The sequence below is a fragment of the Capsicum annuum genome, chromosome 3, assembly GCF_002878395.1.
Source record: "Capsicum annuum cultivar UCD-10X-F1 chromosome 3, UCD10Xv1.1, whole genome shotgun sequence".
Taxonomy (NCBI): Eukaryota; Viridiplantae; Streptophyta; class Magnoliopsida; order Solanales; family Solanaceae; genus Capsicum; species Capsicum annuum.
In genome coordinates, this window is record NC_061113.1 from 266,514,632 (window position 1) to 266,530,883 (window position 16,252).

The following is a 16,252-nucleotide window of genomic DNA, read 5'->3' on the forward strand; positions in this document are numbered from 1 at the left end:
CTTTACTTTGTTCTAATCGTTGGTGTTCTTGTTCTAGTATTGTAACCTGTGACTTGTTGTCATTGTTATATCCTTGTTGTTGTTCATTTTGTCTTCATATTGTTGTTGTTAATCTTACTTTGGATTGGCTGTTTCGGTGTTAAAACACATCCTTTATCTCGTCATTGTTGAATCCGAGTGTGGTCTCTAAACGGTCCTTGAATCTTCGGATTTGTGGACTGTTTTGAGTGTGTTTTCTTGTCTTGATAATTCCGGTATCAAAATAAGTACTAGAACTTTCAGCCAAGATAATGATTCTATCTGGATAAATGAATTTCAAGATTATGGAGCTGAGAAGCCGTTTAACTGAAGTAGGAGGGTCTTATGTTCCTTATATCAGATTTGTTGGATAAAATGAGTTTCAAGATTATGGAGCTGGAGAGTCATTGAACTGAAGTTGGAGGGTCTTGTAGAGTTGTAGTCCTTATATCATTGCTTTCTCCTGCTTTATTTTCCTATCTTCGTCACAATAATATCTCTCTTAACCATGATGTTGGACTCTGCAAGTTTCTTAAGTAGAATTACTGCCCTCCAATGACTATAGTAAATATTCTTATATATAAGGTCTTATATTAGGAGTACATTCAAGCTTTCATGATCCGTGAATCACATTAGGAATTACTGCTCCACTATCCCTAATAATATTTCTTACTATAACATTCTATATTAGGAGCACATTAAAGTTTTCACCATTGATGAATCACGTTAGACTTAAATCTTCTTCACTTATGTGCCAATCTGACTTCTTAGCTCACTCGGTATGAGAAGCTATTGAGCTAGTAGTATTTAATTTAAAGAGCAAAACTTACATGGTAATTGTACTATCAACAGAGTGCTAACTCATCTTGATTGTTGCAGACAATGGCTAAATCTTTCGAGGTTACTGAATTACCGGGTACGTTGATGGAGTTTGAATAGTATCTTTGTTTGGTCAGGACTGTGAACTAGCACTCTTTTGCTTTAGCTTAGGTTTCCAGTTCTGTTTAACACGTAGTTCATTCTTTGCAGTTAGGTCAGCAAAGTTTATTGCACGCAAGCAATGGGTTGTTGCCGGTGCTGATGATATGTACATTCGTGTATACAATTACAATACCATGGACAAGGTCAAAGTATTCGAAGCGCACACTGATTATATTAGGTGTGTGGCTGTTCATCCTACTCTACCATATGTGCTGTCATCTTCTGATGACATGCTTATAAAGCTGTGGGACTGGGAGAAAGGATGGCTATGCACTCAAATATTTGAGGGTCATTCCCATTATGTGATGCAAGTCACGTTTAATCCGAAAGACACCAATACATTTGCCAGTGCATCTCTTGATCGGACTATAAAGGTAAGGGTTTTTCCCCTTCTGTTTCTTCTTTGCTTGCTCCTGGCATGAACTGGTTCACCACATCATGACTTTCCCTTTACCAATCTGAAATATTTTAGTTGATCATGCTTGGTTTTTCAGATTTGGAACCTCGGCTCCCCTGACCCAAACTTCACATTGGATGCGCATCTAAAAGGGGTCAATTGTGTAGACTATTTCACTGGTGGTGACAAACCTTATCTGATAACTGGTTCTGACGACCACACTGCTAAGGTTTGCCGATCATTGCTTTCCCACATTCTGTTGTTAGTTTAGATACTGAGATTCTCTAATTAGGTGTTATGTGAACTGCGAGACAGGTGTGGGACTATCAGACTAAAAGTTGTGTCCAGACTCTTGAAGGCCATACACACAATGTCTCTGCCGTATGTTTTCATCCTGAGCTTCCTATTATAATTACGGGATCTGAAGATGGTACAGTTCGTATATGGCATGCAACCACTTATAGGTAGATTTAGACTCAGAACTACTTTATTGCTTCGGTAATTTTCTATTGATTTCATATGAGATTGGCCTTTACTTTTCTTTCTTTGACAGAAATTCCTATGTTTCAATATTTGTCCAATATTCATTATTCTGGTTCGTCTAAAGTTTGAGAAGCTAGGCATATACACTGATATTTTCGCCAATATGTCAAAATATATTCTCTCTGTAAGTTGGTTATTTGATCCTAAATTTTGGTTCCTAATTTTTTTCCCACTACATTTTGTATGCAGACTTGAGAACACTTTGAATTATGGTCTTGAAAGAGTTTGGGCAATTGGTTACATGAGAAGTTCAAGAAGGTTAGTCTCTATGATAAGTTTGTTATTGTGTCTTTATTCTTTTTGGAAGTCTTCTAATTCCCTTCAATTCTACTGTGCTTTTTAATTTCTACTGCCTTCTTTTCCGAGTAAGAAAAGTTTTTATGGGTAAAGAGAGAAGGAACTCACTTATTTGTATACTTGCTGGCATAACAAATAGTAAAAGAGACCCTGAAACTTAACGAGCTGGATTATCATTTCATTCACATGCTTTGTATTGCATCTATTCATCTGGTTGCAGTTGAGCTGATTTGATACATGTGCAGGGTTGTAATAGGTTATGATGAGGGAACTATCATGGTAAAAATTGGCCGAGAAGAACCAGTTGCCAGCATGGATACCAGTGGAAAAATTATATGGGCTAAGCACAATGAAGTGCAAACTGTCAACATCAAGAGTGTGGGGGCAGGTTACGAGGTATGACATAATCCTGACTTTTAACGTTGCTCACTTGATTCTTTACACTGCTCAATATGGTTTATTTTAGTGCATGTTTGCCTTATCTCTCAGGTTACTGATGGAGAAAGGTTGCCTTTGGCAGTCAAGGAACTGGGAACTTGTGACCTCTATCCACAAGTGAGTAAGCATTATGTTAAAACCAGAATCATGGTGACAGCCTGGTCCGCAAGAACTATGTGGTTGCCATAATTCAGTTGTCATGTAGGCTCATTCTGTTTGGAGTTGCTTATAGTGTACATGTTTTACTAGTGAGAGGCTAATCCTATGTTGCTATATCGTTTTTTGGGGAAAGGCAATCCATATACTTGAAACCTCACCCACGATTAATTCATTTTTCTGATTTTATTTTGCGGTGTGCTTCTATTGTCATACTTTATTTAGGGAGTCATTGTCTGTATTGATGCTGTAAAGATCTGGTAGGTTATTTGCTATTGTTGTGGTCTTTTTTATTTTTACAAAGTTTTTTTGCCTTTGCACCTTGCTGTTGTCATCTTCTTGTTATCAATGGCGGACCCAGGTGCTTAAAAAATTAAAAAGCTAAAAAAAATAAAAAATGACCTCAATGAGGTTCGAACTTAAGTCACCACTTCTAGTGAAGCACCCTAAGATCAACCTAAATGCAAGTGCACCAACTAACTTTTTGTTTGAGTGGGTGCTTTTATATGTTTTATACCTATTTTCGTATATTTTCTATGTAATTATACCTATTCCGCGTCGAATTTAGTGGGTGCCGGAGCACCCCAAATTAGAACATAGGTCCGCCCCTGCTTGTTATTTGAGGTGTTGTAATTTTTTTAAGCAGTTTTCTTGGTGCAATTTAAAGAGTATGGATAGAATACTGTAGCTTGTATTTTTTTTTTTAAATTTGCATTGTTTGGTTTGGAGAATATGTAGAGGTTACTTATTAAACGTCAAACTTTTTCCCCTAACAGAGCTTGAAGCATAATCCAAATGGAAGGTTTGTTGTTGTTTGTGGAGATGGAGAGTATATTATTTATACTGCTCTAGCATGGAGAAATAGGTCTTTTGGTTCAGCTCTGGAATTTGTTTGGTCTTCTGATGGAGAATATGCTGTGAGAGAAAGTACGTCGAGGATTAAGATCTTCAGCAAAAATTTTCAGGTTCACATTCTTCCTCCAACTGGTCGCCTCCAAAGGTTCATTACATCACGTACCTATCAAAAGGAAAAAAGACAAGCAAATTGATCACACCATTTGTTATATTTGAGCCTGATGATGGACTATTTTATATGTTTGACTTGAATCAACCTTTCATTCCACCTGCCCCCTTCTATTTGAAGCCTTTGTCGGTGGTTAGCATTTACTTCTTAGAGAGCTTCATAAGTGGGTTTTATATCACATCCATGTGATGGATTGTAGTGTAAGCTGAAGCATGCAATGTGTCATGGTCTCTTGTTCATTTGGTGGCCTAAAAAGTTAATTGTGTTGATATCTCCAGGAGAAAAAGAGTATCCGACCTACGTTCTCGGCTGAGCGCATCTATGGAGGTACTCTATTGGCAATGTGCTCAAATGATTTTATTTGTTTCTATGATTGGGCCGACTGCCGGTTGATACGGCGAATTGATGTTGGTGTGAAGGTGAGAAACATAAGCTCGACTCTGATACACTGTAAGGTGTTTTACTTGGAAGTCGTAAGTTTATGCTGTTTTTAAATTTCTTTAGAATCTCTACTGGGCGGACAGTGGTGATCTGGTGGCAATTGCAAGTGATACATCCTTCTACATACTCAAGTACAATGTGAGATATTCTTTCCAAAATCAAAATTACATATGCTAAAGCTTGGTATTCTTTTCTTTGCATAATGCTTTTAAAAACCATCTGCTTGCTTGTGTCATACCTGCAGCGTGATGTGGTTTCTGCCCATTTAGATAGTGGAAGATCAGTAGATGAGCAAGGTGTTGAAGAAGCTTTTGAGCTTCTTTATGAGATAAATGAACGGGTCAGGACTGGAATTTGGGTTGGTGATTGCTTCATTTACAATAATTCCTCCTGGAGACTTAACTACTGTGTCGGCGGTGAGGTACCGATTAGTCGCGCATGCTGTGTTCTTCTTGCACATATATCTGGAGAATATCTTATTTCATGTGTGAATCAGCAAACTATTTTTGTATATTTAGGTGACCACAATGTTTCATTTAGACCGGCCTATGTACCTGCTCGGATATCTAGCTAACCAGAGTAGGGTTTTCCTGATTGACAAAGAGTTCAAGTGAGTTCTGGGAGATTTTGATGTTGGAAACTTTAGCTTGAGCTCATGATTCTGGGATAAATGTATTAATTTCCTTTTTGTGCAGCGTCATTGGATATACTTTATTGCTCAGCCTGATTGAGTACAAGACACTTGTGATGCGCGGTGACTGGGACAGAGCAAATGAGGTGCTGCCATCGATTCCTAAGGAGCACCATAATAGGTAAATCACATGTTTATAAATGTCTTCGGAGAACATGACCAATATATTGTGCATGGTCTTGCAACTTAAATTTTCAGCATGGTTGAAATATACTAATGAACTGGGCTTTCTGGATTATATGAATGTGTCATCAAATGAACACGTTTCCTAAGTTGTCATCAAATTTTCCCTGCTAGTGTTGCTCATTTCTTGGAGTCGCGAGGTATGGTAGAGGAAGCATTAGAAGTTGCAACAGAGCCTGACTACAGATTTGATTTAGCCATACAGCTGGGAAAATTAGATATTGCAAAGGTGGGTGCTACTAACTTTATGCATGTAGTTTGGACTTCCATATCTTCTTTTAAACTTGTTGCTTCAAAAGAACCATATGTTTAGACGTGTGTCTTGTGGTTTGGCAGGATATTGCAGTGGTAGCTCAGAGTGAGTCCAAGTGGAAGCAGTTGGGTGAACTAGCCATGTCTGCTGGAATGGTAACTGTTACTGCCATTAATTGGAATCTTATTTTTGCAGCTTACTTTAAGTTTTCTTCTTTCTTTTCTGAGGAAATGGATGGTTCAGATTTTAGGAATGCCGCCGCGGCTTGTAATGTGGTTTACACTCAGAAAATACTTGTTTAAACTTTCTTTAGCTAAACTGAGACTACTGCTAAATACACCATTCAGAGCAAAGTAAAGTTTTCCAGCTCTTTCTTTTGTATTCAAGTGGTAGAGGTGCTTTGTAGTTTGATCTCTTCAGATTCCAGTAGTACTTCTTTTCTGAACTGCACTCTGTTTTCTCCTGAGTTCTTCAGAATTTCTTCTAATTTGCTATGTTTTGTAGCTGGATATGGCAGAGGAATGTCTGAAGTACGCCAGTGACTTGAGTGGTCTGTTGCTGCTCTATTCTTCACTAGGAGATGCTGAAGGAATAACTGAACTAGCAACTCTCGCCAAAGAGCAGGGGAAAAACAATGTCACATTCCTTTGCATGTTCCTTTTGGGTAAAGTGGAGGAATGCATTCAGCTATTGGTTGATAGGTGCGTCTTCACTAAAGAACTTACTGTTTAGGCGTGTTTTCAAAGGTTTGTATTGATATACAGTGTTACAATTTTCTTGCAGCAATCGGATACCTGAGGCTGCTTTTATGGCGAGATCTTATATGCCAAGTAAGGTTTCTGAAATAGTTGCTATTTGGAAGAAGGACCTCAGTAAGGTCAGTGTTTTTTGGGATCTTGAGCTTTCTTATCTGTATACATCTTCTGAATTTCTGGCACTTAGGCCCCTATAATTGGTGGATTGGTCACCTGAGAGATCTGTTAGAGCTGCAGAACCATCTAGAGACTAGATTAGATTTTCATTTAACATATTGGGATTAAGCTTCTTGACCTAGGTTGCTGGTGCAAAGAAACTTCAGAGCTCTTTACCTATCGGACTGTTATTTACACCTGTGATAGCAGTCAAAAGTAATATGTTTTGGACAATTTCCCTATTCTACTTGCATTTATGTATTATCTCCATGGAATGACTACAAGAAATATGTTTGCTGGGTTTTCAGAGTGACCAGTGTAGTAGGAAGTAGACCATTCTGCCATGGATTAAGTCATGCCTTAATCTAAAGTTATGTTGAATATAGTTTGAACACAAAAGTGAAGGTTGTAATCATCTTTTAATACGGACTATATGGCTTCATGCAGGATTATACAATGCTCTATTATCTTTTGTCCTATAGCAGGAAATTTGTTGTGTTCTAATATGTTTTATTCATGAATGGGTCATGCAGGTTAACCAGAAAGCAGCAGAAGCGTTGGCTGATCCTGAAGAATATCCTAATCTGTTTGAGCAGTGGCAAGTTGCATGTGCTGTTGAATCTAGGGTTGCAGAAGAAAGGTGTCGATAATGACTCTACACTTTTCATGCCTTTCTTCTATACTCTCCCAGCCTACCCTGGTGGCTTTCCGAAAATTTATGGGAGTTATTTCAGATTGTTTGGTCAATTATTACCCATTTTCTCTTCTTTCTAGGAGAAATTTGCACCAATTTGGATTACTTTTTAATTTCTGTTCCAATTCCTATGTAGGGGTGGCTATCCACCAGCAACAGAATATGTAAATCATGCTGATAGATCAACCAACACCCTTGTAGAAGCTTTCAGCAACATGAGAATGGATGAAGAACCACTTGAAAATGGAGATATGGACCATGAGGTATGACATGATATTTTTCTATTGGCCTTCTTGTCAGGATCGATTTAACATTCTGTACATCTTTTTCACGAAAGAAAAGAAATAAAGAACCATATCTTTGTACATGATCAAGGGGAAGTCTTTTCTCGGTGTTACTTTATAGTTTATACTCGTGTTGGAGCAGCTTTGATTCTATCGATTGGTGCTTTGTAATTGCTAACAATTGAATGCCTGTGTTAACTGTACAGGTTGCAGAACAGAGTGGTGATGAGGTACAAGAGCTGGGGCAAGATGATGCACAAAATGAGGGACAAGAAGAGCCTGTGGTCGTGGATGTTGACTCTACTGACGGTGCAGTACTCGTTAATGGGGCTGAGGCAGAAGAAGAGTGGGGTACGAATACTGAAGGAAAACCGTCAGCTTAAAAGCAATTGGTTGGGCCGGTGTGAAAATCCTAATTTTGTCGCTGGTGATTAAATGAAATTCTTTTATTTGCATTTTGGCTCCCATATCTATCTTTTATTATGTTTGTCTTTAGAAAATGTTAATAATTTATGACTTAATGAACTTCGCCGTAATTCAGGAAAGATAAATTTTGTTTCTGTTCTGTTCTTCCCCGTGGAGAATATTTTAAGCATTGAAGTTTTCAATCTTAGCTGAAAGAAAGAGGTGAGGCTTAGAAAAGATTGTGCATATGGGAATCCTGATTTGCCATTCATTTGTTTTTTGGCACAAATTAGTACAATTGCCACGCAGTCTCTTCTTGAACTGTTTTCACCTATTATCTGATTACCCCTGTTATTGTTTATTTTTATTTTGCTCCTTTCTGCTTCTATCTCTCATACTATTTGTTGATGTTTTTGCAGTGCTTACACCACATCACTAGGTTCATTCAAGACGGTTCCATGTGTATGTAATCATCTTTTATGTTACAACTTTTCTCCATAAATTGTTGAAAGTGTGTCTGTTAAAGGCTCATCTTTGCCTCATAACCCTCAATCGTTATCCGTCTCAAATGGGACAAGGCTGAAGAATTTCTGCTTTTATTCTTGAAGCTGAACGCTCATATGTTCAACCCAAAAGTTCAGGCCATGCGGCCGGATGCTCATGCCCTTGCAGTAAATATAGGATCATTGCATTCTGTAGCGTAACTCCTACACGATGCTTATCAAATATTTGAGTATATTGGCATTAGTTAACTATCACCCTACTTGGGCAAGTAGCAATTTGTACTTTCATAAAGTATCCATAATCTGTATATTAATTTCTAACGTCTTTGTGGCACATTAGAAAAGCTCTTCAACCCCGCCGACCCCACGGTTTTAGGTAGAAGTTTTATTTGTCTTGGCTCATCAAAATATTGATAATTCTTTATATTGCAGGTCAATAGGTGTTTCCTTCAAAGGAGGCGGTCGAGGGTCTGGGCATGTCTGTTTTGCAACTGGTGTGATTTTGTAGCAATGAGTTTTATAGGCATACTGGACATACGTTTCCAGTTTCGGGTGTTAGCTTTAGTCACTCATAGTTTATCATCATATTCTTTTGAGGCATACCTTTTCACCCTTCAATATCCTTATATGCAGTTGTCACAGTAGAAACACTATAAAGAGGTAGTGTAGAAATGTTTCAAGCTCAGCAATCGCAATTTGAATTTGAAGAAATGAAAATGATCATCAGGCTATTTTATTTGGTGCGTCACCGTGGATGAGGGAAAGAAGAAACATTACAAGAATACGAAAGATTAATTTATATGCCTTTCGGATAACAGTTTCAAACATGGGTGTTCCAATTTAAAATTTATGTAAGGGGTACCAATTAATTGAGAATACGTTTGGTCATTGTTAGTATGTTTACTTTAGATTTATTATCTATGTTTTTTTGGTAACAGAAAAGAGAAAATCACACCTCATAACTAAATAAGATCCTATATTAGCAAAATATACAGTGATTTTTTCTTATTTACCTAGCAGATCGTGGTTTTACTCTTTGTACCACGTCTGGAAAGCAAAAAAAAGGCCTATGTGTGCACTTTACTTGAAAGGAGGAGGTTCACTGACGCCGTAGAAATGTGTTGTAAGAAAGGGGGACCAGTGCAATGGACAAGAAACTGAAAAAAAGGTTTCATTTATATAGTCTCTTTGCTTGAGTTTTGCAATATGGATTTCTTTTTTCTGGTGGATAATGAGAACAAGTTACTAATTCCATCACTCCAGAAAAACTAAGAAATTTGGCTAGAATTTGTCAGAACAAAAACCCCACAAAATATAAGAATATAGCAGAACATCAAATGGAGAAAAAGGAAAGAAGAATACAGATGAAAACACAAACAAGCATGCTCGCAATAAGTGACAATATGACCAGTTATTGAAGCAGCAAATTTTACACAACATAGGACAATATACCCAATTGTGCTTAATGATGCTATTGCATCCCCTCTTGTGTGTTTTACTGAAGCCTTTTGTATTTGACAAGCTCCTTATTAAAATAAATGAAGCACATATCATTATATACTCGGACATCTCAGTTTAGACACTATTAAACCCGTAAGAAAATGCTGGCTCTAATACCTAGCTAGCTACCAAATGAGATTTAACATCATGCACAAGACATATCGCTAATAAGCAAATTGCTAGGAACATTGTCCATACTAAATACAGCTAAGCTAGAGTAAGCAGCCACACCAATTCAAGAAGCATAAAGTCTAGATTTAGACAGACATTGCCACATTGGCTTTTGTTCGATATTTCTCTATTTTTGACTAGTTCTACTAAACGACATCCTGATTTGGTCCTGTGGAAGGAATATACGGGATAGAAATTGGCCATGGAGGAAGCACGTACAAGAATGCTAACCTCGGTGGTACTTGTGCCCACCAAGACAGACATCCTGTTGATTCGTACAAGTAATCAGTAGCGATTGGATTACCATGAGCCTCCAATTTAAAAGTCTTGACATATAGACCCCTAATCTCAGGCAAACAATGTTGCCATCAAATGGAAGGAAGGAAATAGGAGCAGGACATAATCCAGTTAACCCTAGCTCTGTGCTGCAAAGATCAAGTAGCAGAGTCATAATCATCAAGAACAGCGAAACCTGAAAATCCGAAGGGATCCGAGGATACATGAGACGCCTCAAAGTACCTCAATCGACCCTGATGCACATTTGCATAGACTATACAATCCATGTTTTTGTAGTTGTTACATTGCTTGTCAATGTCTGGAGGAAGTCCAATGACTCGGCACTGACTGGAATCCCTGCAAGGATCAAATGCCATAATCCCAAGCTGACGGTCAATCCAATGTAACATTCTACTAAAGGTAAAAGGCATCCTCAGCCAGACAATCTGAATTACTTGGTCTCTGTGCACATTAGCACTCCTCCACCTTCCAGTTTCAGAATAGAATCTCTCAAACTCAAGGATATGGCCCTCCCATAATCGGCAATCAAACCGCACCACTTAATAGTTCTTCAATCCCCCCACCCCCCACCCCCCCCCCCCTCAATTTGGGTTAGAAATCCAGTACTGGCAAACCGAAAGCACACTAGAGGTGGAGGAAGGACAACACACTGCTGTGTGATAGGGTTATAAATGTGATAATCTGTCATGTGATTGACATTATTATCCATATACACGATTCATCCATATAACACTGTTCCGTCACTAATTGCTACAATATCATAGCTATCGAACAAAGAAGGTCGTTGAGAAAGAGGAAAATGAAGATGACGTGAGAAAATTGGGTACTCAATAGGTAAGTTGAGAATTTACCTACAATGATTAAGAGACATCTCATATGGCAAAGGGGTCTTTACACGAATAGCCGAGTAAATTTAAATTTTCCACTCTTTTCAGCCGGTATACATAGATTATAACACCATCATACACATATTATACAGGAGTTATACTTATATTATGCATTCTCTGACTATTTTTACTCTTTCTACCCAGTATACATAGATTATAGCACATCATACACATATTATACATGAATCATACATATATTATGCATTCGCCGGCTATTTTTAGTTTAATAAGTTGGGGTAAATGGCTATTTAGGTTAACTCCTGTATGGCGAATAGATTATTAAGAGACGTCTCATAAAGTAATACCTGAATCTCAACCTAGATGATATCACTAGATGAATTTGCAGCCAGAGGCCAAAATTGACACTTGATAGATAAAATCACAAACGTAGGCAAAATAGCAAAAAATGAACTTGAGAAAGTGAGACATTACGACCAATCGAGAAATCGGAACATGTTATAACTACACGTCCAACAATTCTCTTCCACTATAAGTCAATATGATGAGGGAAAATCATATCTGGAGCTCAAATTTCAGGTAAGACAATGAGAACGTGAGACATTTGAACTAAACGAGAAATCAAAGCATATTGTGCCTACGAGTCCAACAATTCTCTTCCTCTGTAAGTCAATATGAAAGGGAAGATGATATCTCTCAGGTTCAAATTTCAACGAGGAGGAAACTGAATTCCAGAATGTGATAAACAAAATAGTAAACAAGTAGAGATAGAGCGAAGACCAAATTACCTGGTGCCCACGGCCAACGAGCCAACGATGGTAAGTGGATTTGGGGGAGCGGAATTGGAGGGAAGAGGGAGGGTATTCATAGTAGGCGCTGAAAACTAGGTCGGATTCGGCCATGAGATTTTTTTTTATTTTTTTTCAAAAAAATTTTTATAAAAAAATAATAGTATTTGACCATAAGAATTACTTTTACTTTTTTTTTACTCTTATTTCTCTCACAAAATTTAAAAAATAATTTCAATTTATATTAATGATCAAACACAACATTAAATTTGACTTAACTTCAATTCCAACTCAAAAAAGTTATTACTTTTATGGTCTAACGGGTTATCTATATCTATAATCTATATATTTCACCTAAACTTCATTCAATCATTTTCAACACATTTTTTCAAGATTCCTATCAAAACAATTCTTTCGAGAGAAATTCTGAAGAAAAGTAGTTATTTTCTCCAAGAAAGGACAAAAGACAATCTTTTACAACAAAAACCCCATATAACATAGATAATTTGAACAATTATACAGAACATTTAATTACTAAAAAGCATATCCTTACAAAATTTCCTAAATATTACACAACCCCATTTTCACCTAAATTTCGTCCAATCATTTTCAACAAGAGCAATTATTTTGTCCAATATTATAGATATAGATATAAATTTTGTCCAATGTGGCAGGATTTCTTGAGAATATAAAACCAATAAGTCCCCCCGTGAAAACAAGACCACCTGTGAAGAGAATCAATGAGTTGTTTACAATCAATTGAGTAGTGTAAGAGATTAAAGCACCTTTCTACTGTAGACAAAGATTAAGTCAGATCCGAAGGGTATTCAGCTTGAACGATTTGTCCAAGAAGTAACAGAAGAGATTGTGTCTTTATGGCTAGTGCTTTTATAGACGTTATGTACAATACAATAGTTTAATGTAGTCTACTGATAGTGCGATAGAATATTGAAACACTTATACATAGATGTGCCTATCCACACAAGAACTTACTGCATGTGCACCTAACTTCGGTATAGCCAGAAAAGTGCTGCCCACTCACGCGTGAGGTATACGTTCCAGAAATCCAAGAGCTTGGGTGTAACATGAATAGTTCATGGGACTTTCCGTATAAAAATTTACTTTGTGGGCTGTGAATTTCAGGACTTGCCCAACCTTGCGTTGGACTCATGAAAACAGATTGGAGAATTCCTGAAGTTATTGTGATTGTACAGAGAGGCTCTTGTTCTTTTTGGATCCGAGGTTTTTTTTTCTTAAAAGTGCGAGAAAATATAGAATAAATGGGAAAATGCATATATTTGTCTTATGCTGCGACTCTTATATATAGATGCTATCAGTGAAGTATTCCTCTCCATCTAAGAAAATGGCACTATTAGTAGAAGAAATGGAAGGAATATTTAAACGACATCAGTTTTGCTGGACACGGGGCTGAATAATGAGCTTAATTCTGGATGCAATGACACGCAGGAGACCCACTAAGCATGGTTAGTTCCTCATAGACTTGAGGGTTTTGCAGGTTAAACAAAATGTATTAAACATATATCCTGATGTTCATATACAACAGAAATGACAAATGGGAAGTGAACAAATAGGCTTAAATTTCCAGTAAAGAAAAGACCTCCGCATGACAACTCTTGTCCTAGTCTATAGTCAAGTTTTGTCATGTAGAGGCAGGGGCGGACCTATGTGTTTTTTTCGATGTTCTGACACCTAATAAATTCGACGTAAATTAGGTATAATTATATAAGAATCACAGCAAAAATGGTATTATATATCAAAAAACACTCCGTGAACAAACATTTGTCTGGGTGCAGTGGCAAAAGGCGCAACTTTCGTGTCGGGTTTGAACTGCTACAATAGCATTTCTTTTTTATAAACCTTTTTATAACTTGCTTGCTTAGTTGCCTAGAGCTGTACAAAGTACACTACACATATGCCATATACAAATGAATTTTGGGTTTGACTTTGCAATGTTAATATTAATTTATTTTTATGTTCTTTTTTCACTTCCTAATTTATTAAATCAAAAGTAAACCATTCTTCCTTATTTATTCAAAACCCTTCTTCATCAAAAGGCAAAAACTTTTCATCTTTTTCTTCCAAAATTTAAAAACAAAATATCATCTTCTTCTCTTATTCTTTCAATTTTATTTTCAATTTTCATAATTTTTATTCACTAATCTCAAAACGAACGTACTTTAATTGTTTTTAGAGTTAAAAATTCAAAATATGATGTTGGATTTAAATTTTTATATGATGTGTATCTATTTCTTATCCATTATTATTTCTATAGAAAATATTTGAGTTAGCATAAAGAGTACTTGATTTGAGAAATTTTAGGTGATCCACTATTCCTCTCAAAAAGATGAAATAACAATTAACAATTGGACACATAAATGTAATATGTTGCTTTGCTAAGAGGAAAGTTAAACAATATTACTACAAAATATATACATAATCACTTTATGATTAGATCATTACGATAATCTTTAATTCACAATTTCAAGTGATAGAAGGAAATTACAAGCGACACCTTCTTATATCCAGTTTACAGTAGCATAGATAGCAAACATACAAACCAAAAATAAATTCATGTATCTTATTTAAAATTTAGCAATTAGTTTTGAAAGATCTTGCTACTTCACCAATATCTGAAATGTCACAATAATGAAATAAGGATTTTAGATTTTTCTTTTTCACCAATCTTCTATAGATATGACTCTATGAATGATTTTTGCTTGAAAGTCGTATTAATTGGATCTTGTTTTGCAGGAATTTTTATAAATCTATATAAATCGGGATGGATAAGTTTGTCATTAGATCAAAACGTGGGCAACCAAGCTCTAATGCTACTATTCCACTCGTTGCTTCATCCATACTTTTAGAAGTTCAAAGAGATACTACTCCTTCAAATATCAATTTTACATATTTGAAAGCCGACCCGGCAGAAAGAACGCCTATAGTAGAATATGATGCTAATATACATGACGAAGTTAGAAGATATTATATTCAAAAGGGGACTTGTCAGCCTAAGGATCATAATTTTTCGAAAACTCAATTTGGGAAGAAGAAAATTACAATGCGTAAATTTCATCCCGGTTGGTTCAAGGGTCCATATTCCAAGTGGTTAGAGTACAGTATATCAAAAAATGCTGCATATTGTTTGTGTTGCTACTTATTTAAAAATGAGCATAAAGTTCGTGGAAATATGATGGATATTGCTTTTACGCAAAATGAATTTATGGGTTGGAACAAGGCTTTGGAGAGATTCGGAACTCATATTGGAGAGGTTAATAGCATCCACAACAAGTGTTTCAACATAATGATTGACCTGATGAATCAATCACAATCTATTCGCACATTTTTTTATAAGCATTCCGAGAAAGAAAAAAATGAATCTCGGCGTCGCTTGAGTGCTTCAATCGATGTTGCAAGGTTTCTTTTGAGATTGGGATTGTCATTTCGTGGTCATGATGAGAGTGTATCATCTACAAATAGAGATATATTTCTTGAGCTTTTGCGATGGTATGGAAACATTAATGAGGATGTTGGAAGCATTATTTTAGAAAATGCCCCAAAAAATGAAATGATGTGTTGTCCAAAAATTCAAAAAGATATTGTTGATGCTTGTGCAAAAAAAACAATCAAGGTTATCATGGAAGACCTAGATGGTGATTATTTCGAGATACTAGTTGATGAATCAAAAGATATATCACATAAGGAGCAAATGACACTTGTTCTACGATACGTTGACAAAAAAGGTGAAGTGATAGAGCGATTTATTGGTGTAGTCCATGTTAGTGATGCATCTGCACGATCCTTGAAGAAGTCAATCTATTCATTTCTTTTAGATCACTCACCAAGTCTGTCCCAAATCCGTGGACAAGGTTATGATGGTGCAAGTAACATGCAAGGAGAACTAAATGGTCTTAAGAATTTAATTTTGCGTGATACTCCATCTGCTTATTCTACTCATTGTTTTGCTCACCAGTTGCAGCTGACACTCGTGGCTCTTGTGAAGAAGAATTCAGATGTGGATGATTTTTTTTGTTTAATTAGTAATGTGTTGAATATTATTGGAGCATCTTATAAGCGCATAGATTTTCTCAGACAACATCAAGCTGCAAAGTTAGAGGAGTTGATTATTTCTGGTGAAGTGCACACAGGACGGGGACTAAATCAAGAACGTGGACTTCAACGATCATGTGACACTCGTTGGGGTTCTCACTGTAAGACATTAGAGAACTTCATTGACATATTTTCATCAATTTTTTATGTGTTTGGATTTGCTGCACGTGAGTGTCCAAATTATCTTGACAGACTTACAAGTGAAACTCTTAAGAATATGATTAAGGAATTTGATTTTGCTTTTATGCTACACTTGATGTTGAAAGTTCTAATGATAACAAATCATTTGAACTCCTCATTATAA

The 16,252-nt window shown here is 36.5% G+C and overlaps 3 protein-coding genes across 4 annotated transcripts in view; 2 read left to right on the forward strand and 1 right to left on the reverse strand.

Annotated features, from left to right (window-relative positions):
* Nucleotides 1-9,107, forward strand: part of LOC107861863 (coatomer subunit beta'-2) — a 13,657-nt gene extending 4,550 nt beyond the window's left edge. Inside the window, exons 5-26 of one of the 2 annotated variants that reach the window (XM_016707239.2) lie at nucleotides 898-934; nucleotides 1,048-1,373; nucleotides 1,494-1,625; nucleotides 1,712-1,860; nucleotides 2,129-2,197; nucleotides 2,482-2,632; nucleotides 2,726-2,791; nucleotides 3,607-3,795; nucleotides 4,133-4,273; nucleotides 4,359-4,433; nucleotides 4,540-4,716; nucleotides 4,814-4,905; nucleotides 4,991-5,107; nucleotides 5,284-5,398; nucleotides 5,506-5,577; nucleotides 5,927-6,123; nucleotides 6,206-6,299; nucleotides 6,867-6,973; nucleotides 7,164-7,290; nucleotides 7,518-7,662; nucleotides 8,136-8,178; nucleotides 8,652-9,107. In XM_016707239.2, the coding sequence (XP_016562725.1) occupies nucleotides 898-934; nucleotides 1,048-1,373; nucleotides 1,494-1,625; nucleotides 1,712-1,860; nucleotides 2,129-2,197; nucleotides 2,482-2,632; nucleotides 2,726-2,791; nucleotides 3,607-3,795; nucleotides 4,133-4,273; nucleotides 4,359-4,433; nucleotides 4,540-4,716; nucleotides 4,814-4,905; nucleotides 4,991-5,107; nucleotides 5,284-5,398; nucleotides 5,506-5,577; nucleotides 5,927-6,123; nucleotides 6,206-6,299; nucleotides 6,867-6,973; nucleotides 7,164-7,290; nucleotides 7,518-7,662; nucleotides 8,136-8,155 (2,598 nt within the window). In that variant the 3' untranslated portion in view covers nucleotides 8,156-8,178; nucleotides 8,652-9,107. Of the gene's footprint in view, nucleotides 1-897; nucleotides 935-1,047; nucleotides 1,374-1,493; nucleotides 1,626-1,711; nucleotides 1,861-2,128; nucleotides 2,198-2,481; nucleotides 2,633-2,725; nucleotides 2,792-3,606; nucleotides 3,796-4,132; nucleotides 4,274-4,358; nucleotides 4,434-4,539; nucleotides 4,717-4,813; nucleotides 4,906-4,990; nucleotides 5,108-5,283; nucleotides 5,399-5,505; nucleotides 5,578-5,926; nucleotides 6,124-6,205; nucleotides 6,300-6,866; nucleotides 6,974-7,163; nucleotides 7,291-7,517; nucleotides 7,739-8,135; nucleotides 8,179-8,651 lie in introns of those variants that run through there. The other variant, XM_047410110.1, reaches the window with a different exon arrangement.
* Nucleotides 9,108-9,613: 506 nt separating this feature from the next.
* Nucleotides 9,614-12,064, reverse strand: LOC107865822. Its single transcript, XM_016712016.2, has 3 exons — nucleotides 11,821-12,064; nucleotides 10,410-10,523; nucleotides 9,614-10,315 (listed from the first exon to the last, which is right to left on the reverse strand). Exons 1-3 carry the CDS (start codon nucleotides 11,898-11,900, stop codon nucleotides 10,117-10,119), a joined length of 393 nt encoding a protein of 130 aa, XP_016567502.1. The 5' UTR covers nucleotides 11,901-12,064; the 3' UTR covers nucleotides 9,614-10,116.
* A 2,556-nt stretch (nucleotides 12,065-14,620) lies between these two features.
* LOC107864727 (zinc finger MYM-type protein 1-like) lies at nucleotides 14,621-16,252 on the forward strand. Its single transcript, XM_016711160.1, has 2 exons — nucleotides 14,621-15,367; nucleotides 15,470-16,252. Exons 1-2 carry the CDS (start codon nucleotides 14,621-14,623, stop codon nucleotides 16,250-16,252), a joined length of 1,530 nt encoding a protein of 509 aa, XP_016566646.1.

Bases quoted from the DNA above. Each gene is read 5' to 3' on its own strand.
- LOC107864727 (XM_016711160.1), top strand. From the start codon at position 14,621: ATGGATAAGTTTGTCATTAGATCAAAACGTGGGCAACCAAGCTCTAAT. The intron at 15,368-15,469 runs GTTGGAAGCATT...AAAACAATCAAG, and splicing joins ATGGAAACATTAATGAGGAT to GTTATCATGGAAGACCTAGA.
- LOC107865822 (XM_016712016.2), bottom strand. From the start codon at position 11,900: ATGAATACCCTCCCTCTTCCCTCCAATTCCGCTCCCCCAAATCCACTT. The intron at 10,524-11,820 runs GTAATTTGGTCT...TGATCCTTGCAG, and splicing joins TCGTTGGCCGTGGGCACCAG to GGATTCCAGTCAGTGCCGAG. The intron at 10,316-10,409 runs GTACTTTGAGGC...TGATCTTTGCAG, and splicing joins GTGCATCAGGGTCGATTGAG to CACAGAGCTAGGGTTAACTG.